Genomic DNA, 26,348 nt, shown 5'->3' with positions numbered 1-26,348 from the left:
GGCTTTTTATGGCTGTTTTGGACTCACTACGCTCAGACTTTGATTGACATACATTAACAAGCAAATGTTATGACTTTTAAAATCATTTTTACAACAATTTATGAATTTTGTCGATTTTTCACTTTTTTTTCGACATGCTATAGTATGACTTTTTTTATTTTTTTGAAAAATTTGACCATGGCTTTTAATGCCTGTTTTGGACTCACTACACTCAGACTTGGTGCTACAGGCGATACGAGTGATTTTTATGACTTTTTAATATTTTTTTAATAATATTTTATGAATTTATTTTGACTGACTTTTTCCTGAATTTTCGACATCCAATAGTATGACTTCTTCTTTTGGGAAAAATTTGACCATGGCTTTTTATGCCTGGTTTGGACTCACTACACTCCGATTTGGTGCGACAAGCGATATGAGCGATTGTTATGACTTTTTAATATTTATAATAATATTTTATCAATTTATTTTGACTGACTTTTTCCTGAATTTTCGACATGCTATAGTATGACTTTTTTTCTAAAAAAAAATAACTAGACACAGGTAGACACAACTGTGGTCTCTAAACCCCGAAGAAGAGGCAAAAGATAGACAATAGGTGTATTACTTATATGAATAAAGTTTATTCATATTGAGAATGAAAGGTTTACAGCTTTGTGAGCAAACTGCAAGGGGGCTAACTAGACAAATCACCTTTTCAGTTTTTTATTACAAGGGATAAAACAGAAGACCTCACTAAGCTGGTCCTGCAAAGTGGGGCATCAGGATTAGCAGGCTTGCTACCACAAGGTACATAGAAAGGAAAGAGAACGGAGATTTGGGGAGGTGTGCACTGACCATAACATCCTTCACTGCGACTCTACGGTTGACAACAACACGTCTCTGCAGAAGCATTATTCAGGCTTAAGGATGCAGGCCTACACAGAGAAAACCCTGGAGGTGCACCATAGCAGCGTAACGCTCATTTACAAGGTGAACACAATCCGAATCTTGGAAAATAAAGGGCCATTATGTCGCTCCCTCCCTGCTAGCTGGTAGGTCGCATTATGATAAGTGAAAAAACGACTTCAGTCGTGACTCTACCAAGGTTAAAACATCCACATACAGTTTGCTTCTTCCTCTTCAGCACAGTGATCCTAATTCAGTGCTCACACAGCAGCGGTATGGCTCGGCTATTTACACAATGATCAAATGGAGGAGTAAATATTTGGGTATTCAGAATTTGTATTTAATCTTATTGAAGCAAGAAAGCGATGTGTAAACAGAGAGCCGGCCTCGTGTTTGTTTGATAGCAGCGCTCCAACGTACTAATCTCCAGGGTGATCGAAGGGAAATAACTGAATACAAAATTTGTATAAATTTAAAAAAAAGGTGGACAATAGATTGTTTCATTATAGAGGTTTCCTATCACTTTAAGGAACAGATTTACCGAGTGTTACGTGGATCATTTCCTTGTGCCAACAGCCAAAAACCAGTTGAATGAGCTTTTGGTTTCGTCGGCCTGTTGATCCCTTAGATCTCTACCTCGCCTCACCTCTACATTGAATGGCTTTAGAAATCAAATTAAAAGCATATAAAAAAAAAATGCCTTTGTCATTGTTTGAAATCATCAAATCATCTTTCCGGTGAAGTGACAAAGTATAGTGGGCAAAGAAAGTATATTTTTAGAAGCTACGCACACTTTCCAATGACGTCTTAACTATTACGACGTAGCAGTTACAACACACCACGCCTTTTGGTTTTACCCGTCGATTTCTGCGCTTCATCAAACTTGCGCTTGATTCACCGCATGGCTATGTGCTGAGACAAATCACAAGACTGAGTTTCATAACGCAATTCCTTCTCTGCCGTGCCAACCAAACAGGTTTGACACTTCAAGGATATGACCGCGGCTTGCGTGGCACAACGTGACTCACAGTCCATACCATTGTCTGTTCCTTTATCTTGTTTGTGCTTAACTATCTGTAGAGTGAAGCATTCACAATCTTGAATGTAATTTCACTATAATCATAAACAAAGCAATGTTAAATCGTCAACCAATGATAAGTATTTTTAACAGCTGGTCTAAAGATGTTTCTAACATCCGGGCAAACCCCCTTCACTTAAATTAGCACTTCACAGAAACGTGGTTAAGGTCTTCAGTAGGGATGGGACAACATAGGATTTTATTGCAGATTTTAAAAAAACAACAACAAAAACACTCACAATGAATTGTGGTGAATTTTCAATATTGGGATTATTGTAAAAAAAAAAACTTGAAAAATAGAGCCTGATTTAAAAAAAAAGGATACAAAAAAATATTTGTTTAAAAGTATTCATGATTTATTAAAATCTTATCAAAGAAGGACGTCCACTAAACAAAAAAAATGTGTCACAGATAAAACCTGTTCACTTTAAAAAGTCAAATAATAACTTATGAGATTTTACTTACAATCCATCGGATTGTGGCAGTAGTCCCTAGTAGGCCCTATACACATATCTGTTCATAAATTGCCAGCACAATAAAAATCTGTGGAGAGCAGATCATTTCGTAACTCATCCCGTATTTAGAGTACAGGTCACATTCTCATCTGACCGCTTGTAAAACAATATTTCTGCTTCCATTGTAAGATATCACGTTTGAAAAAGTCTATTCCTGTCATCCCACAATTATAGACTGACTGGTCAGAGTTGCCTGTATTTGCCTGCTCAATAAGTTAAAGAGGGTAAACGCTCTGAAAAACACAATGGCCATATTGAAGCAAACACGACACCTCGAGCATCTACTGACAAACCAGTTCTTGTTCTTGGCATTGTGCCACCACCCATGTTACTTTACAAATGCACACACATTTGCCCCGGTGGAGCTTGGTGTGTTATTTAAGGGCTATTGTAGGCACTGACTTGTTTTGGTGTTAAATTACATTTACTGATTGTCCTATCTATGGTCTTTCTTATTTACTGGTGTAAACAACGTTTCCATAGCATGATGACCAGGTATTAGGAAATCCCTTAAATGCGTTTCTGAAATGTTATGCTTTTGTAGCTAACATTAATAAAGTATGTTAGCAAGTCAAGGTATACGGTATGTATACAAATGCTGCTTTTGCTTTTGAATGATTCGAACAGTGAATATAGAGGCCTTGCAGGAACAGTGTTTTCAGGCAGTTCATCTTTACGCTGTCTGTAAACTTTAGCTTCTATCTAAAATAAATTGTTTTAGTATGATATCAGTTTGATATCCTGGATATATCCTTCAAATGCATTAGATGCGTCTGCTAGCATAATGTTTATTCAGGGAATGTATCTAGTGACAGTGTGGGCTCCATGGCAGATCCGACAGCTTTACGGAGAAGAGATAAGATAAGATTTCTTTTAATTAAAGTTAGAAATCACAGTATTCCCACAACTGGATTACAGCCTAAACTCACTGAAATTTCTGAAGACATAGTATGTAGTATGTATGTCTCAAGTAAGCAAGTATGTCTCAAGCTTAAAATGTAACATTTCATATTACACATTATTTACAAATATTTAATCACCACAATTAAGATGTTGTTTTCCATGACCCAAATTGTGCTACTTAATAATGGACCCAGCCATGAAGCTACGGTAAACAGCTAAAATAGCGTTTGTTTCCCTCTCCTCATCATGTCAGTCATGTGGGTTACGGCCATTGTGAGTCCTCAAGGAAGTAATGCGTTTAGGAGCTGAACCCGAGCAGAGATAAAGAGATTTAGTTATGCAATGACATGGCAAAATCCACGTGCGTTTTTTCAATCACACACAGCCTTAAACCCATATTCCCAGCCCAACCCTCTAGAAGCATCATCCATGATGTCAGAAGTTCTGACTCTTCCCAACCCCTTCATATAAATAGTGACCATATTTAAATAGGTGTCACAACTCTACCTGGGAACCTGCAAAGAACAAACGGACATCAAGCAGTCCACCTGAAAGCCGCATCTGACACTAAAACTACACCAGCTCTTCATTTCAACAAACTGCACACCTTTTTGCTTCTGAATCCAACTCCAAGCATCTTTGGAACAGGTGACAATCATCCACAGGTAGGCTTAAACATCATTTTTGATATCTTTTGGTATTGATATCTATGACTTGTGGAGGAATACACGGTGTTTCATGAATAGCTTTCGCTTCAAATTTAGGTTTCATTTGCAAATTCAGTTATTTAAATTATCGGAAATAATTATTAACTAATTACCTTCACCTATGATATATTAATAGTTCCAAATTGGATGAAATTTTGTTTTTCATTATTAAGGGTGCCATCATTAACGATCTTCTCATTTGCATAGTCTGCTGCATACTTTTACACAATATAAATATACTTCTAGATTATATAGACGTACACTTTTACAAGAATAAGATTCTGAATTTTTACTTGTAACAGTTTTTAATTGTGCTACCTTCATCCACCTGTGGTATTAATCAATGACACTTGCTCCTCGTCCTCCTCGCTCGCCTTATAATCAGCATAACCAAGTGCAAACATGTGATATGAGCCCACAGAGTGAAAGAGCATTTCTGCTTTGCGTACAAAAATGAGAGCCCTCGAGCGCAGGGCTGTGAAGAGCGTGAGCTCAACCCTCCCTGTACGCGTTCTACTCTGTCAACACTCGCTGGCTTGTCTGCTCCATAATGATTATCGTGCACTCGCAATGAATCTTATGACCACGTGAAATAGGCCATCTTCACAGCAGCCATGTTGACATATAATTGCATGATAAAGACAGATAGTTGATTAAATAAATGATGGTGCTGTTCTATTTAGTGCAATTCCATTGAGCACAATGCCAGGGCCCCGGCTCACCTAAATGGAACAGGGCCATAATTATTGGTATGAATTACACTTGTGTTTACCCTGCATTGACATGTCAAAATGGCAGATCATAACTCGCACCATCGCAACAAGTCTCAAGTCCTGTCCAAACAGCATAAAAATACCACTGTATGTTTGTAAAAGTATTGCAAATTACTTATTACTTAATCACTTATATATATTGTGTTTGTTGGGTGTTTAACCGTTATTGATCTGTCTGAACTCAACTGATACAATCCCTGACTGACACAACTACCCGAATGATGAAATATCTGTTTACATTATTTAACGGAATAATCTTACCCACTCCAGGCATGGACAATAAACTGGTCCTCACCGTCCTATTTGTGACGCTGTCCTGGATATCTGTGGGCACCTACGCCCAGGCAACAACAACAGGAAGCATGACGACAGGAAGCATGACAACTCCAACAACAACAACCATGACAACTGCAGTGTCCACATCAGGAATCATGACAACAGGTAGCATGACGACAGGAAGCATGACAACTCCAACTCCAACAACAACAACCATGACAACTGCAGTGTCCACATCAGGAATCATGACAACAGGTAGCATGACGACAGGAAGCATGACGACGGGAAGCATGACGACAGGAAGCATGACAACAGGAAGCATGACAACTCCAACTCCAACAACAACAAACATGACAACTGCACCAGGAAGCATGACAACAGGAAGCATGACGACAGGAAGCATGACAACGGGAAGCATGACAACGGGAAGCATGACAACTCCAACTCCAACAACAACAACCATGACAACTGCACCAGGAAGCATGACGACAGGAAGCATGACAACAGGAAGCATGACGACAGGAAGCATGACGACAGGAAGCATGACGACAGGAAGCATGACAACTCCAACTCCAACAACAACCATGACAACTGCACCAGGAAGCATGACAACAGGAAGCATGACGACAGGAAGCACGACGACAGGAAGCATGACAACAGGAAGCATGACGACAGGAAGCATGACGACAGGAAGCATGACGACAGGAGGCACGACGACAGGAAGCATGACAACAGGCAGCATGACAACGGGAAGCATGACAACTCCAACTCCAACAACAACAACCATGACAACTGCACCAGGAAGCATGACGACAGGAAGCATGACAACAGGAAGCATGACAACAGGAAGCATGACGACAGGAAGCATGACGACAGGAAGCATGACAACTCCAACTCCAACAACAACCATGACAACTGCACCAGGAAGCATGACAACAGGAAGCATGACGACAGGAAGCACGACGACAGGAAGCATGACAACAGGCAGCATGACGACAGGAAGCATGACGACAGGAAGCATGACAACTCCAACTCCAACAACAACCACGACAACTATAGCTCCCCCACTGATTGCTAACACCACAGTGGAACCACTTCAGGTGAGTGATGTCAAAAACTAGCGCATAGTGGAATACAATAGAACAAAAACCACATGTATTGATGGTGAACAATATCAGAGGGCACAATTCCAACCTGCTTAAAAGTTTCCAATCTTCCTTGCAGACAACCGTTTCTAGGACACAATGTGGTACCCAACAGCTCTGTGGAGCCGAGCCAGCTGACTGCGACCCCGAATCCTCAGGCTCATGTTTCTTTATTGCTGCCGAGCGAATAAACGGCAACAACTTCATGTTTGAGCTCTCAGGAGATTCAGACGGCTACCTTGCTGCCACCGTGTCATCTGGTATACTGGTATGTCAAGTTCTGTCACTCACAAAGTACCATTAAGACTTACCCAGGGCCATTCACATAGTGTGTTTGAAGTTGTCTGTGTAAACAGGGTATTTACCATTTCTGGTTTTGCACCACAGGGAGGTAGTGACCCAACCTACGTCTGTGCAAATGACAATGGTGTGGTCCGATTCTTTAGCACTCGCCTCAACAACGGCATGCTGACTGTGACTGAGGTGAGTTCAACTCAGGGTTATGGTGGTACTTAAAAAAAGAACAAAAACTCAATGAGTATCAAATAGTCTTAGATAGCTGGCTGTTGTGTATCATGCAGCTGCTACTAACACTGTACTACACAAATGTGTGTAAAGAATATTGATATGAACAGCACTAGACAAAGCTGTGGTCTGATTATGAAGCTAATTTGCATGTCTATAGTTTACTTATGTTTTAAATTGTTTTTGTTTTTGTTCTACATGTCAAATACTGAACAGATGCAATTTGAATGGTTCAATCTTTAAGTACAAATAGCTAAACGTGCAGCACGAGCAACGTCAAGGCAAACATTGATTTAAACCATCACCATCTGCGTGGGATAAAACTATTTTCATAATAATAGACTACTGAAAATGAACTATCTTCACGGTCATGTGGGTTTTGCTCTGCAGCTGAACGTGAACTCTGTGAGGGGCAGAGTTAATGGCAGGAGAATCCAGTGTACATTTGCCGCCACTGTACCAGACCAAACTACCAGGGCATCAGGTGTTTCGCTGTCAGTCTCTACTGGAAATTTCAACAGTAGTAAGTCCACAGATTGGAAACACACACACACACACACACACACACACACACACACACACACACACACACACACACACACAGAGTCAATCTTCCGATGTGCAAAAGAATATCGATAAACGTTATGTCTTCTGCTTGCACTCTCAGCTTCTGGCTCTCTGGGAAGCCCCACCGCCCAATTACAGAGCACTGTTGCAGACCTGGGAAATCCTAACGCCACCGTCGTCAACCAGATTTCAAACACCACCACCAACATGACAACTACAACTCCAACAACAACAACCACGACAACTACAGCTCCCCCACTGATTGCTAACACTACAGTGGAAGCCCTTCAGGTGAGTGATGCCAAAAAACTAGCACATAGTGGAATAGAATAGAACAAAATCCACATGTATTGATGGTGAACAATATCAGAGGGCACAATTCCAACCTGCTTAAAAGTTTCCAATCTCCCTTGCAGACAACCGTTTCTAGGACACAATGTGGGACCCAAAAGCTCTGTGGAGCCGAGCCAACTGACTGCGACCCCGCATCCACAGACTCATGTTTCTTTATTTCTACCGAGCAAATAAACGGCAACAACTTCATGTTTGAGCTCTCAGGAGATTCAGACGGCTACCTTGCTGCCACCGTGTCAACTGACAACACACTGGTATGTCAAGTTCTGTCACTCACAAAGTACCATTAAGACTTACCCAGGGCCATTCACATAGTGTGTTTGAAGTTGTCTGTGTAAACAGGGTATTAACCATTTCTGGTTTTGCACCACAGGGAGGTAATGACCCAACCTACGTCTGTGCAAATGACAATGGTGTGGTCCGATTCTTTAGCACTCGCCTCAACAACGGCATGCTGACTGTGACTGAGGTGAGTTCAACTCAGGGTTATGGTGGTACTTAAAAAAAGAACAAAAACTCAATGAGTATCAAATAGTCTTAGATAGCTGGCTGTTGTGTATGATGCAGCTGCTACTAACACTGTACTACACAAATGTGTGTAAATAATATTGATATGAACAGCACTAGACAAAGCTGTGGTCTGATTATGAAGCTAATTTGCATGTCTATAGTTTACTTATGTTTTAAATTGTGTTTGTTCTACATGTCAAATAGTATTTTCATATAAATAGACTACTGAAATGAATACCATCTTCATGGTCATGTGGGTTTTGCTCTGCAGCTGAACGTGAACTCTGTGAAGGGCAGTGTTAATGGAAGGAGAATCCAGTGTACATTTGTCGCCACTGTACCAGACCCAAGTACCCGGGCATCAGCTGCCTCGCTCTCAATCACCACTGGAACTTTCAACAGTAGTAAGTCAACAGATTGGAGACACACACACAGTCAATCTTCCGATGGGCTCAAGAATATCAATTAATGTTATGTCTTCTGCTTGCACTCTCAGTTTCTAGCTCTCTGGGAAGCCCCACCGCCCAATTCCAGAGCCGTGTTGTAGACCTTGGAAATACTAACGCCACCATCGCCAACCAGATTTCCACCACCACCACTGTCCCTCCTACCACTGACCACGCCATTAGACTACAGCAATCTCTGACACAAGGTAAGCCAGGGTTTTTATCGTAAGAGAGCAACGTTTTCCAAAAAGTGTGTTGGAACAATACTTAATAAATCTTTTTTTTTTGTTCTCCTATCGTCCCCTATAGCTCTGCTGATCACTGTCGTTCTGCTGGGTCTGTCTATTCTGTGAGGAAACTGAAACCCCCATGAGCCAAAACAAGAAAACCCTAATTACCTGTTTGTATATGTGTTCTACTGAATAGAAACATCTCACAATAAGTTTACTATAAACAGTGCAACCAATATTAATAGGATCATGCAAGATTTAGCATCAACTTACTGCAGGTGAAAGTAGGAATGGTGGAGGGTGATCACTCTTCTACAGCATTTGTGAAGGCTCTGAAAGAAACAAGTTAAAATTTAGTTTAGTTAGTTTTTACATTTAATGTGGAATGCAGCTTTGTTTGTTTTGTACCCATCGGACGGCTGGATTTCTGTCCTTTAATGACTCTATTTCCTTGGTGAAAAGCAATCTTTGCATGAGTGAGAATGTGGTGCAAATTAGAAGCACTATAAGAATTAGAACCACTAAGAGCAATCAAACATCAAATACAAATCAATTGAATCACTACCTTGCTTTCACCAGTAGATATCATGATCTACACAAATTTGGGGTTTGGGGGGTCTGGTTACCTTTTAAACCTACATTTCTTCTGTCATGTAAACACCTCATGACTTTATAATTCCACAATAGCCACTGGACTCATTAAATTATTTCTTATTGTTAAACTGTGATGTCAGGAATAGATATCTTGCTAAATTTCAACAATGCATATATAACAAATCCAGATGAGATGTAATGCTTTTGTTAACCTGGTATTATTATTTCATGTGCCCTCATGAAGGACCTTAAATATTTTGGTGTGTATGTCACTACACAAGACAAGCAGAGAAACTTTCCCTTCTTCTGTCACTCAAAATGATCCTAGAAAATGGCAGAAATGTGTTTGTCTTGTGTTTTTATTATTATTATGACTTTATTCTCTCTGCGTGAATGTACATATGGATAATTCAACTATACTTTTACAATGACGCCTTCATCGGCTGACATGTTTATGTGCAAGCACACATGAAAATGAGCAGTTGCTGCTCATAAAGAATGTTATATGATACCAAATAATTGGTGAAACTGTTTTTTGCACATTGCATTATGTAATTCATACTTCATTACATATTTTTTTTAAATAAATATTTTATGCAAAATGTCTGACTGTCTCAATGCAATTAGATATTGTCGACAGGTGCAAAACCTGAACTGTACACGACATGAAATAGTATAATGAATACATCAATGTCACTGGCTAATCAAAACTACGTAGCTAGCATACTTATTGTTAATTTACTTCAGCTAGCTCAGTTGCCCAGGCAACTAGCTAGCTATCTAGCTAGCAGGTCGAGTTTAGGTCCGTCGTCTAGAGTAAAGCTGCGCTAAATATGCTCTAAAAATAATTTTAAACGAGTGTTTACACGTTGAAGGTTACACATCACACACGGCTAGCTAACCCGTTGCTATGCTAGCCAAGACGTTGCTAGTTAGTTATTTCACGTTACTTTACTTATGTTTAGATGTGCGACTTCTGCGTACTTTACAGCTATTGTTTTATTACAAACCAAACAAATATAATCCGATAACACTTACCCGCTGTTTCAGATATTTCCCTAAATGTCTACCGACTGAAGAATACGTTATATTCCGTGGAGCGGATGACGTTTCCGGTTTCGCTACTTTTTCCGGCAACAACAAAGATGGTCGCCAGAAGTGACACGGCGTCTTGCTCATCTTGGTGAGTCAAATCACAAAAAACTATTCTCATCAACAGGTTTGTCTTCGTATCGATTATTTTTTCTATTAGTTTTCTATTTGTGGATATAAAAATGTTGAAATTACTTGAAAGTGAAATTTACATTAGGCTGTCTTCATAATGAGCAGCAAAAGGCATTCAGCCTACTAGTGAATAAGTCTGTGAGCAACTCTTCTATTTGTTTTTATTAGTTATTTTAGGATTATCTTTTTTTTTTTTTTCAATCAGTGTACCTTTTTAATAAGACTCTGTTAAAGGTAGATGCAACCTTATGGTGTGAGAGAGTTGACACAGCACTCAGAGGACACGGAGGTTCAGTAGAGAAGAGGGATACTTTTTATTTTCTCCCAAAAAGGCCAAAATGGCAATTCTTTCAAAAAAGAAGTTAACATTTCAAACAAAACAAAACTGACATGATAGTCAAAAAACAACAACATATACCTAAGTTTTGTCACTTGAGGTTGAGATTCCGATGTGCAGAGAACCGAGCCTGGACAGTCACCTGTTTTCCACCAGCCCTCTTGTCTCCATGAACACCTGGCCTTAAATAGGCCCTGCACTGATTACCCTAATTGGTAGAAACCAAGCTGCCCGTTTGACAGGGGTGCTTCAGCACAACTACACGAGGCAGTGAAATTACCCCTCTGTATATTTATATATATTAATCTGTAAAGACTTGTAATCAGTCTAAAACTCATGGACAAATCAGATTTGATTTAATGCTAATCAATGACAGAGTCAAATCAACCCCAGCAGCCTAAACAATATTTACTTTTACTTTATTTCAAACGTTCGGATCCCTATAAAAATAACAATACATGCGAAATGAAAACAAAGTGTAGCGTGGTTATTTGCTACATATGAAATAGCAAATGGAATGAAAAATACAGCAACATAAGCATAAACACAGAGTCTTTTAATGAAGGTAGCGCATTGCTGCCGTGACGGGCTGCTCGTCCCGTCACACACCCCCCTCCTTATGGGAGAGCGTCCCTGTCCGGACGCGAAAGAAAGTCAGCTACTACATTGTCCTTGCCCGCGTTGTAGCTTACAGTGAACTTGTAAGGCTGCAAAGACAAGTGCCACTGTGTTATTCTTGAGTTAAAGTCCCGCATACGGTGTAGCCACTGCAAGGCCCTGTGATCCGTCTCTAGGACAAACTCCTTGCCGACCAGGTAGTATTTTAATGTGTCCAGGGCCCACTTGATGGCCAGACACTCTTTCTCAATAGTGGAGTATCGAGTCTCGCGGGGAAAAAGTTTTCGACTGACATACTGTACTGGTCTCTTGTCCTCCCCCTCACCCTGCAACAACACAGCCCCAAGACCTAATCCAGAGGCATCAGTCTGGACGGTAAAAGGCAAGGAGAAGTCTGGACTCTGTAGCACAGGCTCGTGGCACATGCTCTCCTTGAGGTCCTGGAAGGCTTGTTCACACTCTGAGGACCAGACCACCTTGTTAGGGCTGGTTTTGCGTGTGAGATCGGTCAAGGGTGCAGCTCGGCTGGAAAAGTCTGGAATGAAACGTCGATACCATCCAATGAGCCCCCGAAATGATCTCACCCCCTTCTTAGTAGAGGGTGGCTGGCAGCAGCGGATGGCGTCCACTTTATTGACCTGGGGTTGGATTGTGCCACCTCCCAGTACATAACCAAGGTAGCACACCTGTGACCTAGCGAGCTGGCACTTGCTAGCGTTGACCACCAGACCTGCCCGGCGGATACGCTGAAAGACGTCATCAAGATGTCGAAGGTGTTCCTCCCACGAAGAACTGTAAATCACAACATCGTCAATATATGCTGCAGTGTAGTCCTCAGCGCCCCTCAGCACCTGATCCATCAGGCGTTGGAAGGTCGCTGCAGCCCCGTGTAGTCCAAAGGGCATGACCCGGAACTGGAACAGGCCGGATGGAGCTCTGAAAGCAGTCAGCTCCCGTGCTTGTTGAGACAGTGGGACCTGCCAGTACCCCTTACCCAAATCTAAAGTGCTGAGGTACTTTGCCTTTCCGAGACGCTCCACCAACTCGTCCACATGGGGCATGGGGTAGGGGTCAAATGCAGAGATGTTGTTCAGCTTGGAAAAGTTGATACAGAAGCGGAGTCCTCCGTCCTTCTTAGGCACCAGGACCACGGGACTGCACCACTCACTCTGCGACGGCTCGATCATCCCCATCTCCAGCATAGCCTGGACCTCCTGTTTCAGCACAGGGATCAGTCGTGCTGGAACCCTGGTAGCCGTCTGCCGGATGGGGCCTGGGGAGGTCAATCTGATGTTGTGGGTGGTGAGGTTGGTCCTGCCCGGCTCATCCCTGAAGAGGCCCCTGGGGATGATATGCAGCAGGTCCTCCTGCTGCTCAGGTGTCAGGTGGGTAGTGGTTGGGTAGGTGGATTCCCCACCAGCAGTGGGAAAATACTGCTCAGTCGGTTCTTCCTCCTGCTCCACTGTTCGTGCCCACAGCTGGTCCTGGATGGAGGTTGGTCGGTCATTCCACAGCTTTAACAAATTGACATGGAAGATTTGCTTTGGGCGGCGTCTTCCTGGCATAGCAATTTCGTAGGTCACCTCTCCAACCCTGCGAAGCACCTCGAACGGACCTTGCCACTTTGCCAGCAGACTGCTCTCAGAAGACGGTAACAACAGCAGCACCTTTTCTCCGGATACGAAGATGCGACTGCGAGCAGTTCGGCCGTACCATGTCTTCTGCCGTATTTGTGCCTGTGCCAGGTGTTCGTTGGCCATGGAGCTCAGCTGGTCCAGCTTCTCCCTCATCCGCAGGACATAGCTCGCGATGTTGGATAGCTGGCGTGGAGCGTCCCCCTCCCAGCTCTCGCGAAGGATGTCAAGCGGGCCTCTCACCTCCCGCCCGAACAACAGCTCGAAAGGGGAGAACCCGGTGGATGCCTGCGGAACTTCTCTGTAGGCAAACAGAAGATAGGGGAGCCACTGGTCCCAGTCGGCCCCCGAGTCAGACACAAACTTCCTCAACATGGCTTTCAAAGTCTGGTTGAACCTTTCAACCAGTCCGTCGGTCTGCGGGTGGTACGGTGTGGTTTTAATGCCCTGTATCCCTAACAGAGTGTAAACCTGCTTCAGCGTTCTACTAGTAAAGTTGGTGCCCTGATCGGTTAAAATCTCTTTAGGGATCCCCACTCGGGAAAAGAGCTGGATTAAACAATTTGCTATCTGCCTAGCCTTTGTGTTTCTGAGGGGGAACGCCTCAGGGTACCGTGTTGCATAGTCACATATTACCAGGATGTAGCGGTGCCCTGCAGTACTCCTCTCTAGGGGACCTACGACGTCCATGGCAATACGTGTAAAAGGAACGTCAATAATGGGGAGGCTGATCAGGGGAGCTTTCAGCCCTCTCTTAGAGCGTGCTGCTAATTGACACTCAGGGCATGACTTGCAATACTCTGTAATGTCCCTGTGAAAACCTGGCCAGTAAAATCTGTTTAAGATTCTGCTCTCCGTCTTCTCCTGGCCTAGATGTCCTGCCCATGGAATACTGTGCCCAAGATTTAACACTTTGGCTCTAAGAGCCTTAGGCACTACCAACTGCTCAGTATTAGCACCCACTCTATACAGTCTCCCTTGTCGCTTTACAAAACACACCTCTCCTTCTCCAATAGATTCCCTAGCTTCCTCAGAAGTCTTGGCAGCAGAAATGCATGAGCTAAGTGTAGGGTCCCCTCCTGCTGAAGCTTCCCAAATTCTACAACTAGGACTTCCTTCTCATCTAGCGGTGGGGAAGAGGAGCTTTCCTGCACTGCAGTACCTAACACCTTAGCTCTACGTCTCTCTGCCCTTGTCTTTTTAACCTTACAACCGGGCCAACTACTCTCAAATGGCAACTCTGACCAAAGCTCCTGGTCTGACTTCCCTTTGGCCTGGGCCCTTGTGGTGACATAACCTGTAGTTGTGCTAACATTACCCTGCAGCAACTCTGTCAGTACCGGCAAATCCTGGCCTAGAATCACTGGATATGGACATTTATCCATCACACCTACTGTTAACAAGTACTTCTGGCCCTTCACTTCAATACTGACATTAACTGTTTGATGCTCCGACTCATCGCCATGGATGCAACGTACCCTCACTTTGCCCATAGACTGAAACTCATCTGGCCGTAAGCAAGACCTGCGCACAAACGTTTGGCTGCTGCCTGAATCAATTAATGCTCTCCATGTCCTACCTCTGAGTTTAACAGGAATAGTTACATCTGAGGAAATGACAGAACAGACAACAGACACCTATCAGGGCCTGGAAGGTAACACAGTCTAGTGTCTGTAACCTTTTTGATGGGGCAATTTGGCTTAATATGACCCTGCTGACCACAGCCGTGACAAATGATTATCCTAGGTGTAGCAGATTGAGTGTGACTACTACTAGGGCTATTGGGCCTATTGAAGGGCCTAAACACACGACCAGTCCCACCCACAGACTTACCAGAGGTTGACTTCTCGGCTTCCCGCATGGCCCCCTGGTGATATCTCTTCCAGGATTCTTGAGGGCCCAACTGGTAGCCTCTCCTGCTTTGCCTGGCAGCAACGAAAGTTTCCACCATCTCTGCTGCTTCTGTTGAGGTCTGTGGCTTGCGTTCTTTGACCCACACCTGCAGTTCAGGGTTTAGCATGCCCAAAAACTGCTCTAGGATTAACTGTTCACACATCTGCTCTTTGGTCTTCATCTTTGGATTCAGCCATTTCTCAAACAGGTCCCTGAGTCTTGTTTGAAGCTCTTTAGCTGTTTCGCCCTCCAGGATGGTTTTGGAGCGGAACCGTTGGCGGTAAGTTTCAGCATTGATCTCAAACTTGTCCAAGATTGCGTGTTTGACTCTAACATAGTCTCTGCTGTCATCCACATTCATTGCTACATAGGCAGCTCTGGCTTTTCCTTTTGACAGGGGTACAAGGTGCAAAGCCCAGCTGTCGAGAGTCCAATTAGTGACTAATGCAAGTCTTTCGAATGTGGTTAAATAATGTTCAATGTCTTCATCCTCTTCATAGGGTGGCATCCTTGGAGCTTTCCACCCTACATGTGCTGGAGGTAAATGCATGCCCAGGCTGGAAGTGTTCAATGAGGAGCTTTGCATTCCGGACCCAGGGTCTTGAACTGCTGCTGATAGGGAGGCAGGTTGCCTGAGGAGCCCCTCTTGCGCCGTAGTGGGGCGGGAGTTGGGTGGGTTGATTTCCTGCAACTCTGCAAGCGACTGCCGCACTGACTGCATGTCATCCGACTCTTCTTTCACCAGCCGCTGTAGTTGCTGGAACTGGTGCTCTATTGCCCTCCAACGCTGGTCTTGGCGTCGAGCCTCTGCATCCCCTCGGTCCTGTTGTACCCGCTGGGTCTCTGCAACTGCCATCAGCAACCTCTCCAGTCGATCAGTCCGGTCCTCAGCCACTGCCTGTGACCCGGTCATTGCCGATGACTTGGGCCTAGCTCCAAGCTCTCCTACTGGACCCTCCGCCGGGGGTGTCAGATCTCCGCCACGCCTCTCCATGTTAGATAAAAAACAACTGAGTGCCTCTCACTGCTACTCGTTTTCCCTTTTTCACTGCCACCACATGTTAAAGGTAGATGCAACCTTATGGTGTGAGAGAGTTGACACAGCACTCAGAGGACACGGAGGTTCAGTAGAGAAGAGGGATACTTTTTATTTTCTCCCAAAAAGGCCAAAATGGCAATTCTTTCAAAAAAGAAGTTAACGTTTCAAACAAAACAAAACTGACATGATAGTCAAAAAACAACAACATATACCTAAGTTTTGTCACTTGAGGTTGAGATTCCCATGTGCAGAGAACCGAGCCTGGACAGCAGTGGCGTGTCTAGAATTTTTTTCTTGGGGGGGCAAGCTAGGGGCACAGACTGTGGAAGGGTGGCACACTGAAATTACATTTTTTTTTAATAACCCCACAGTCTTAGATCATATTAAACAGTAGGCTGAGTTATAATTTTCACTGGTATCTAAGCTTACGTCTTTGTTAACTTACAGAGACAGAAACCACCATGTTAGAAAACTTTAGATTAGCCTTTGGTCTTGATCTTAGACACAAACACAAATAATACAAATACACTTGTCAATAACACCATCAGGATGGGTCTGCTAAATGTAAGGTCTCTTAATAACAAATCATTTTTAGTCAATGATTTTATTACCACTTCTAAACTTGATTTTATGTTTTTAACTGAAACATGGCTAGAACAAAATAACAGTGCAAGCATTCTGATCGAGACAGCACCCCCCAACTATAATTTTATTGATGTTTGTAGATCTGGGAAAAGAGGTGGAGGGGTTGCTGCTATATTTAAAAATACATTTCAGGGGAAACAGATGTCCCTTGGTGTTTTTCCATCATTCGAATATCTTTGTGCTGTGTTGAAATGCTCTCCCAGAGTTCTCCTGTTAATTATTTACAGGCCACCTAAATATTCGTCAAATTTTTTCGATGATTTTACTGAATTATTGTCTAGCATCTCCACTGATTTTGACTGCCTAGTTATAACTGGTGACTTTAATTTTCATATTGATGATTTGAATGACAAGGGTGCAAAAGAACTTTGTAATATTCTAGACACATTTGACCTTTCTCAACATGTGAAAGAGGCTACTCATTGTAAGGGACACACCCTGGACCTGATTATCACAAAAGGTCTCAATGTTTCTGATGTTTTTGTGACTGATCCTTCATTGTCTGATCACTTCTGTGTTTTCTTTAATATTTCTTTCATTCCTGACACACAAACAGAATCAAATAAGGTCAAAAAGCGGTACATCAATGAACATGCCAATGTACTCTTTAAAAATGCCATCTCCTCGTTACCACCTCTAAACCCATGTCATGCTGATGATCTTGTAAACATCTTTAATTCCAAAATTCTGAATGTCATAGATGTCATTGCACCTGCTACGGTTAAAACAATTTCTGGTAAGCAAAAGGCACCCTGGAGAAAAGCTGCTGTTGTGACAGCCCAGAGAAGAGAGTGCAGGAAGGCTGAACGAATCTGGCGGAGTACTAAACTTCATATTCACCATGACATCTATAAAGAGAGCCTCCGGGCCTACAATTTAGTCTTAAAAAGTGCGAGAGAAACATACTTCTCCAATATCATAAACAACAACACTAATAAGGCGAGAACCCTATTTGCAACTGTTGACAGACTGACCAACACAAATACCAGCTAAACTCCACTCCACGCAGAAATGCAATGAGTTTGCATTCTTTTATACTAATAAAATTGAAGGCATCAGACGCGCCATCAATATCTCAAACAAAAAAGTTGGATCACCACCCTGTTCAGGCAAAAGTAACACAGCAATGATGGCAAGCTTTAATGCCATAGACTCTAAAACTCTAGTGGAAACGGTGACAAATCTAAAATCATCCACCTGCTGCCTTGATGCTTTACCTACCAACTTTTTTAAGAATGTTTTTGACTGCCTATCAATAGACGTATTGCAAATAGTTAATAACTCCATTCAATCAGGCAATTTCCCAAAGGCCTTCAAAACTGCAGTCATTAAACCTCTTCTAAAAAAGCGGAGCCTAGATGCCTCTATTATCAACAACTACAGACCAATTTAAAATCTACACTTCATAAGTAAAATAATTGAGAAAGTTGTCCTCCAACAACTAAATCACTTCCTGGCTTCAACTGGCTGCCACAACAACTTCCAGTCAGGATTTCGACCTTTTCATAGCACCGAGACGGCCCTTATTAAAGTTGTAAATGACATCCGTCTTAACACAGACTCTGGCAAAACTTCAATATTAATGCTATTAGACCTCAGTGCTGCATTTGACACTGTCGACCACTCAATACTCTTGGACAGGTTGGAAAACTGGGTGGGGCTCTCAGGCACAGTCTTAAACTGGTTCAAGTCATATCTACAAGATAGGAACTATTTTGTTTCCATTGGCGACTTTGTATCAGAACCTACCAATGTAACGTGTGGAGTCCCCCAAGGTTCAATCTTGGGGCCAACTTTATTCAACATCTACATGCTCCCACTAGGACAAATCATGCAAAATAATAACATTGACCATCATTGCTATGCCGATGACACCCAAATCTATGTAGCACTATCACCAAACGACTATCGCCCCATAGATCTTCTGTGCCAGTGCATTGAGCAAGTCAAAGACTGGATGTGCCAAAACTTCCTACAACTAAATGAGGACAAAACTGAGATAATTGTTTTTGGTGCTAAAAAAAGAAAGGTTTAAAGTAATTCAACACCTTCACTCTCTGTCCCAGAAAACCTCAAACAAAGCCAGAAATTTTGGGGTTATTATGGATTCTGATTTACATTTCGACAGTCACATTAAATCAGTAACAAAATCAGCCTACTATCACCTCAAAAATGTAGCAAGACTTAGAGGGCTCATGTCAGCTCAAGACTTAGAAAAACTTGTACATGCCTTTATTACTAGTAGGCTAGACTACTGTAATGGTCTCCTTGCAGGTCTTCCGAAAAAAACTGTCAGGCAGCTACAGCTTGTTCAGAACGCTGCTGCTAGAGTTCTTACAAAGACCAAAAAATGTGAGCACATTACACCAATTCTTAAATCCTTACATTGGCTCCCTGTATGTCAGAGGATTGATTTCAAAATCCTCCTGCTCACATATAAATCACTACATGGTCTAGGACCGAAGTATATCACTGATATGCTCCCACTACATAAGCCTTCTAGACCACTAAGATCTTCTGAGACCAATCTGTTAGTGATTCCCAGAGTAAACAACAATCACGGGAGAGCATCATTTAGTCACTATGCAACAAATGGCTGGAATAAACTTCCTGAAGATGTAAGACTTGCCCCAACTCTGACCACTTTTAAAACTAGACTGAAAACTTTAATGTTCACCATAGCTTTCTGCTAAATCTTTTAATGTCTGCACTGTTTTTAACTATTGCAAATATGTTTTTATTCTATTTTCTTTCTGAAATGCATTTTTAAAATTTGTATTATTTTCTTTTAATTCTTCTATTTTTCTTTTCTTTTTTCTTCTCACTTTGTTTTATGATGTGAAGCACTTTGAGTCTGCCTTGTGTATGAAATGTGCTATACAAATAAAGTTGCCTTGCCTTGCCTTGCCTTAAACAAATCAGTCTCACTACACACCAAAGCACTAGTCTGCCTGTACATGTGCCATTAATGTGAGAATTACATCAGCTTTGACTAGGAGACTCCTGTTGGCTCGCATCTTCGTGATCCAACTGATCACTAGGGGAGGTGTCTGATCACACAAAGAAATATTCAATTATTGCATCAATAAGTTATTTAAACACACTTTTTATTTAATTGCTTAGGGTTATCCATTATGACTTAAATATAGGCTAAATATTTAGCCTACCTGCAGAATGCTGAATTGCAGATGATGGGCCCTCAACCTCATCATTATGCAAAGTTCCTGGGAAATGTTGTATCAGTTACTCAAAATGTCAATACAAGTATAGCATCAACTGGACTTTTAATACTTATTCAAATGTGATCAATTTTAAAGACATCCTGCTGCCTTTCTTGACATTGTGGACATATCCTGTTCAGTTCATTTAAACTTCTTATGCTATAGGCTACTAGTCTATTCCTTCCTATTTGATTGATAGACAGATAGATAGATTCAACTTAGCTCATAAAAACAACAACCATACTTCCTCTCATCAACAATAAAGAGTATTAAAATAGACGTAAAGTAATAAAAAAGAATTGAAATAATAATTCTGATTAAATAAAAATTGCCCATTCCACAGTCCAGCCTAATTGTGGCAGAGGTGGTATTTGAGTCTGAGTGTGACTGATTCAGGATGCAGTGACTGATACCTTGATCACCGTTATCTGCAGCCTGTAAAAAAAAAAAGGTCTCAATATTTTGAGTCCTTTTTATCCTGCTGTTTTTCTCTCTCCCTATAACATTTTTGTTCAACCAGAGTGTATTCAAGGTTTTCAAGGATTCAAGGAGAGAGTGACTTATTAAGGTGCCGGTTGATGGAAATGATCCAAAATTAGGGGCCGGAAAAATATGGCTTGAAAATGAGGAGCATCACATTAATAGCTACAGATACTGTAAAACACTATTAACTATTAACTAACGACATATGAGTGCATATATTGTCTTATTTTATCAAGTAAAATATAAGTTATAGGTTTACTCAACAGCCTAATAGTTCATAGAAATTCAGGTAGAAATAGGTTAACTCAGAGTTCCACAGCTTATCAAAAACAATCCTTATTTTATTAGGCTGCCTATGGCTTGATGTTGTTTTTAAGGAGCGCCGTCTCTGCATATATTTATCGACAACACTCGACCTGCATCAGCGAATGTGCGCACGAGCCGATCTGTGCGAGCAGGCAGCGCGAGGAAAGCGGATTTTGGACGGAGACACACAGCGGCATTTTCCGGTACCGGTCCGGTTCCGCTCACACCACGAGTCTGAAGAGTGCAACAGCTTATCAAAATACAGTGTCAACTTTCCGTGTTTTCAAAGTAGAAAGGGACATCGCAGTGGTTTGACGAGGCAGAGCGGCATCAGAACAACATCAAGCGCGTGAGCGCGCGGCGAGGATTGTTGTGGCTGCGCGTCTTGCGGAGCAAGTCTACTGTGCTGCGTGGAGGTGCTCCTAATGTAAATGATTATTGATTTATGAATGAATTGGTTGGTGGCTTATTTTTAGCGTATTGATTTTTTTTTTGCCTAGCGGCAGGTCTCCTTGGCCTGGCAGCCCCGCAGCTCTGGTGGGGGGGCAGGCAGGGTGGCCAATCATATTCCAGGGGTAGCCGGTGCCACCCCCAGCCACCCCGGTGGCCACGCCACTGCTGGACAGTCACCTGTTTTCCACCAGCCCTCTTGTCTCCATGAACACCTGGCCTTAAATAGGCCCTGCACTGATTACCCTAATTGGTAGAAACCAAGCTGCCCGTTTGACAGGGGTGCTTCAGCACAACTACACGAGGCAGTGAAATTACCCCTCTGTATATTTATATATATTAATCTGTAAAGACTTGTAATCAGTCTAAAACTCATGGACAAATCAGATTTGATTTAATGCTAATCAATGACAGAGTCAAATCAACCCCAGCAGCCTAAACAATATTTACTTTTACTTTATTAACGTTCGGATCCCTATAAAAATAACAATACATGCGAAATGAAAACAAAGTGTAGCGTGGTTATTTGCTACATATGAAATAGCAAATGGAATGAAAAATACAGCAACATAAGCATAAACACAGAGTCTTTTAATGAAGGTAGCGCATTGCTGCCGTGACGGGCTGCTCGTCCCGTCACAGACTCCATGTTCCAAATGCATTTCCTAACAAAAGTCAAACTGGTTCCTATTCAATTGCATCACTGTCCTTAAAACAAACTATAGGGTTCATAGTCAGTAAATACTTGCAGGGCAGAACAGCATTTGCAAATTGCAATTCTCTGGACATTACTCGACGATATCCATACAAAACAAATAGTTACTACTATATTAACACTCTTTCAGTGTTTCCCCTACCATTGTACAGGCCTGGCGGGACGTTCTTCTTCGCGTACTTTATGCGCTTGATGTTGTTCTGATGCCGCGCTGCCTCGTTAAACCACCACGATGCCGCTTTCTACTTTGAAAACACGGAAAGTTGACACTGTATTTTGATAAGCTGTTGCACTCTTCAGACTCGTGGTGTGAGCGGAACCGGACCGGTACCGGAACCGGACCGGTGCATTTATAAGAAAAATGCTGCTGTGTCTCCGTCCAAAATCCGCTCTCCTCGCGCTGCCTGCTCGCACAGATCCGCTCGTGCGCACATTCGCTGATGCAGGTCGAGCGTTGTCGAGAAATATATGCAGAGACGGCGCTCCTTAAAAACAACATCAAGCCATAGGCAGCCTAATAAAATAAGGATTGTTTTTTGATAAGCTGTGGAACTCTGAGTTAACCTATTTCTACCTGAATTTCTATGAACTATTAGGCCGTGAGTAAACCTATAACTTATATTTTACTTGATAAAATAAGACAATATATGCACTCATATGTCGTTATAATGTTTTATAACGTATAAAAGTATCTGTAGCTATTAATGTGATGCTCCTCATTTTCCAGCCATATTTTTCCAGCCCCTAATTTTGGATCATTTCCATCAACCGGCACCTTAATAAGTCACTCTCTCCTTTAATCCTTGAAAACCTTGAATACTCTCTGGTTGAACAAAAATGTTGAATGCAAATATAATAATTGCAGAATTGCAGACTGCTTACTGTGCCACCTGACTTAATCCAACTGCACCAATACACCATCCCACGCGTCTTGTCTGTTTAGGGTTTTTTCGGTGGGTACCACCGGGCCTGAAAAAAATTCTAGGGGAAACACTGCTCTTTATTTCAAATTTGGCTCTTTTTTAAATGATGGGAGGGTAATAATTAAACAGTATCTTGTAACATATCAATGTTCAGAAGGCAACACTCAAGAAATATGTTGGGACCTAACCGTTAGGACTACACAATGTGGCCTACAAAGCCTACACAATGCGGCCAGACAATGGGACAAAGGAGATAAAAAAACTACAACCACCATTTTAGTGTCACCTCCACCTGGTCGCGAGATCTGACGTCACACAACTGGTGCCCTATTGGCTGGCAACTGCATGGGACTCCAGGGGGTCCCCCGGACCAGCCGTGAGCTATAAATCCCGCGGCCACCAGAAAAACTTTCTCTCTCCAAAGTAACTCGCGTTACGCCAGGAGGTGAAGATTACGTCTGCAGCGTTTTCCTTTGTCCTAGGCCGCAGTCTTTCCCCCAAACTCGCTGGATGAGCAACAGACTGTTTTACCCCTCTTTTTCTCTACTCGTTTTATTTTTCTTTTGTTTATCATTTTGGATCCCGAGGAGACCACCGCGACAGCGCGACTCTCCCGTTCCCCGCGGTAAGAAGAAAACTTTCTTCATCCCAGCTGCCAGCAGAACGGATAACTCGACCCGTCTTTGTCTGAAATCAGCTGACTAAATCGCCGAGCCCCGCGATTGTTCATCATTTCCCTGCAGAAGGAAGAATTACTAACGGTTTTCTTCAACCAAGTGGATCCGGCGCTGAACGAGCGCCCACGAACTACCGTCCGTTGCCAGCGTCAAGGAACGCCATCCCTGCACGGGACGAAACCCTCACATCGACGCATCTCACATCGACAAAAGTAAGAGGCTATTTGTCTGGGCAGAAGCAGAGATTCGATAGTGTAGGACATGCTTGTAATTCTTGTTAATGTGTTTTAAGTTCTGATTGCGGATCGCCGAGTCCGTTGGTTCATGTGCTGCTGTATGTGAATGCTGATCGTGTACCCACGCAGCTGGGTTGATTTCTGTAACAGTGTTTGCGACTAACCTCCGCCATATTCGCGAGCTCAGAAAGCCTCTACTATCAGTTAAAAGACCGGTCTCTGGAATAAACGCCAGTTCATTCACGCGCGCCCGGGTGATAGCGGCACGTTTTCTGTGCCTCAGAATATCGCTCGCGCATTCTCTCTCTCTTTGTTTGTGTCCCGCTAACACACACACACACACACACACACACACACACACGCCGCACACCAAGTCCTATGGCCAGCTGTTCCCGGCGGTCGCTAGGGACATAGCTACATCTGGTGGCTACATACGGCTCTCTCTCTCTCTCTCTACTCCATCGGACGTCAGTGGCTCCGCCCCTGAACGCTGCGAGGAATAGCTCCACCTCTCTCTCTCTCTCTCGTTACCCAATCGGACGTCAGTGGCTCCGCCCCTGAACGCTGTGAGGAATAGCTCCATCTGGTGGCCGCACATAGCCATCTCTCCCTCTCTCGACACACACACACACATACGCACACAAACACACTCCACGTGTGTCTCTCCTTCTGTTTAGCTTAGTTTTGTGTGTTAGGTAGTTAGGTAATAAGGCTTTGTTAATTGCAGTGTTATTGATTGTGATCATTATTACTGATTTTAATAAATCTTATTATATTATAACTAGCGGTCTCTTGTGCTTGTTGTGTATATGTCACTGGATAACAGCAGGTTGTGAAGGCTAGTGCTTGAATTTCACGCCCTTCTTAATTGTTAGATTGTTTTTATGCTTCCATGCCAATGATCACGATGATTGGCATGTGAGTATAAAACCTTTATATTGAGACTGAATACAGTTTTAGGTTATCTTTTCCCTGATCCCAGGGTGGTGCCCCGTTTATTAATGATTATATCATGATAATATATTAAATTTAATTATTAATACCGATAATCATATTGATATTGATAGTTAACTGTTGATAACCAAATCTGCTCCTGCTACAACCCCAACAAATATAATATAAATATAATTTTGTTAGAATTATGCAAATATCAGGAAAAATAAGTATTATAGGCTGAGGCTATATATGGTTTAAATAAGGTTATTGTCAGGCAGTAAAAAAAACGATATAAATATATATTTATATTAAAATGGGACAAAAAAGGTTATGAACAGAGAGGAGAGAATTGTTTGCACTGAGCAGATTTCTATCTCGCTTTGCCGTCCTTCATGCAAACATCACTGTCTGCAAATTTACATGTTCTCGTGGAGCAGAACAAAATCCTTCAGCAGGCTGCAGTGCGATTGTTAACGATCAGAGGAAAAACTCAAAAGAAGCTGAAGTAAGTCTCCATACTGGTTTGATTGTTGTAACCTTGATTCTGGGATTCCCTCCAAAGACATGAATGTGAGTCAGTGCATCCGGATCCTCAATGGTAAGTCACAGCATCTTATACATACATTTGCATTATTATTATTTGCATTTCTTGATCAATTTATAATGATAGTTTGCTTTTTGCAGATTAATTAAAGCCTTTTACATTATTATTACCAATAGGGGGCAAGCAAAAATCCCAAAACATCTAAACAAGGTGACAGATCCAGAGCCACCTCCAAATTCCCAGCTCTTAAAATTGCAGCAGATGCGAAGTGCATAGCCATTTACATGTATGTAAAGATATTCAGGGTTTTATTCTAAAAAGAGGCTAAAAAGCTCAGCAGAGCTGCAAGGCAATAATTGGAATTTGCGTTAACTATATATATATATTTAGCACCATTTTGAATTCCAGCAGGTTTTAGGGCAAACCAGCTGATTTTAGACCCAACTCAGCCATGTTTCCCTTTGTTATAATTTACTTACGCCTCATTTACATATCAGTATTTCACCGACATGCCAGCAGTGATGTTGGGCCTCACCAAAGACAAAATTAAGATGCCTCTTCTGTCATTTAAATTGTGTTTGAACTGATTAGTTCAAGATATAACTAGCATGTACTGTATGTGAAAAAATGCACACATCTAACCTTGTTGTCATATCACTTAAAAGGCATTTCTCTCCTGCTGACATCTGGAGCACTGGCAGGTAAACTTGTTTTATAGAGAAGGAATTGCGTTATGAAGCTCAGTCTTGTGATTTGTCTCAGCACATAGCCATGCGGTGAATCAAGCGCAAGTTTGATGAAGCGCAGAAATCGACGGGTAAAACCAAAAGGCGTGGTGTGTTGTAACTGCTACGTCATTGGAAAGTGTGTGTAGCTTCTAAAAATATACTTTCTTTGCCCACTATACTTTGTCACTTCACCGGAAAGATGATTTGATGATTTCAAACAATGACAAA

The 26,348-nt window shown here is 42.3% G+C and overlaps 1 protein-coding gene across 3 annotated transcripts in view; it reads left to right on the top strand.

Moving 5' to 3' along the window:
- Positions 1 to 3,873: 3,873 nt before the first annotated feature.
- LOC311008713 (uncharacterized protein) overlaps positions 3,874 to 26,348 on the top strand; it is a 42,603-nt gene continuing 20,128 nt past the window's right edge. Inside the window, exons 1-3 of one of the 3 annotated variants that reach the window (XM_084002540.1) lie at positions 3,874 to 4,049; positions 5,135 to 5,279; positions 5,445 to 5,486. In XM_084002540.1, coding sequence (XP_083858666.1) covers positions 5,137 to 5,279; positions 5,445 to 5,486 — 185 coding nt within the window. In that variant the 5' untranslated portion in view covers positions 3,874 to 4,049; positions 5,135 to 5,136. Of the gene's footprint in view, positions 4,050 to 5,134; positions 5,280 to 5,444; positions 5,487 to 6,157; positions 6,180 to 26,348 lie in introns of those variants that run through there. The other 2 variants (XM_084002539.1, XM_084002542.1) reach the window with 2 other exon arrangements.

Source organism: Eutrigla gurnardus, assembly GCF_963514095.1.
Source record: "Eutrigla gurnardus genome assembly, chromosome: 23".
NCBI classification, from domain to species: domain Eukaryota; kingdom Metazoa; phylum Chordata; class Actinopteri; order Perciformes; family Triglidae; genus Eutrigla; species Eutrigla gurnardus.
Note: the sequence above shows the minus strand (reverse complement) of the source record. Positions and strands in the feature narration are given on the sequence as shown.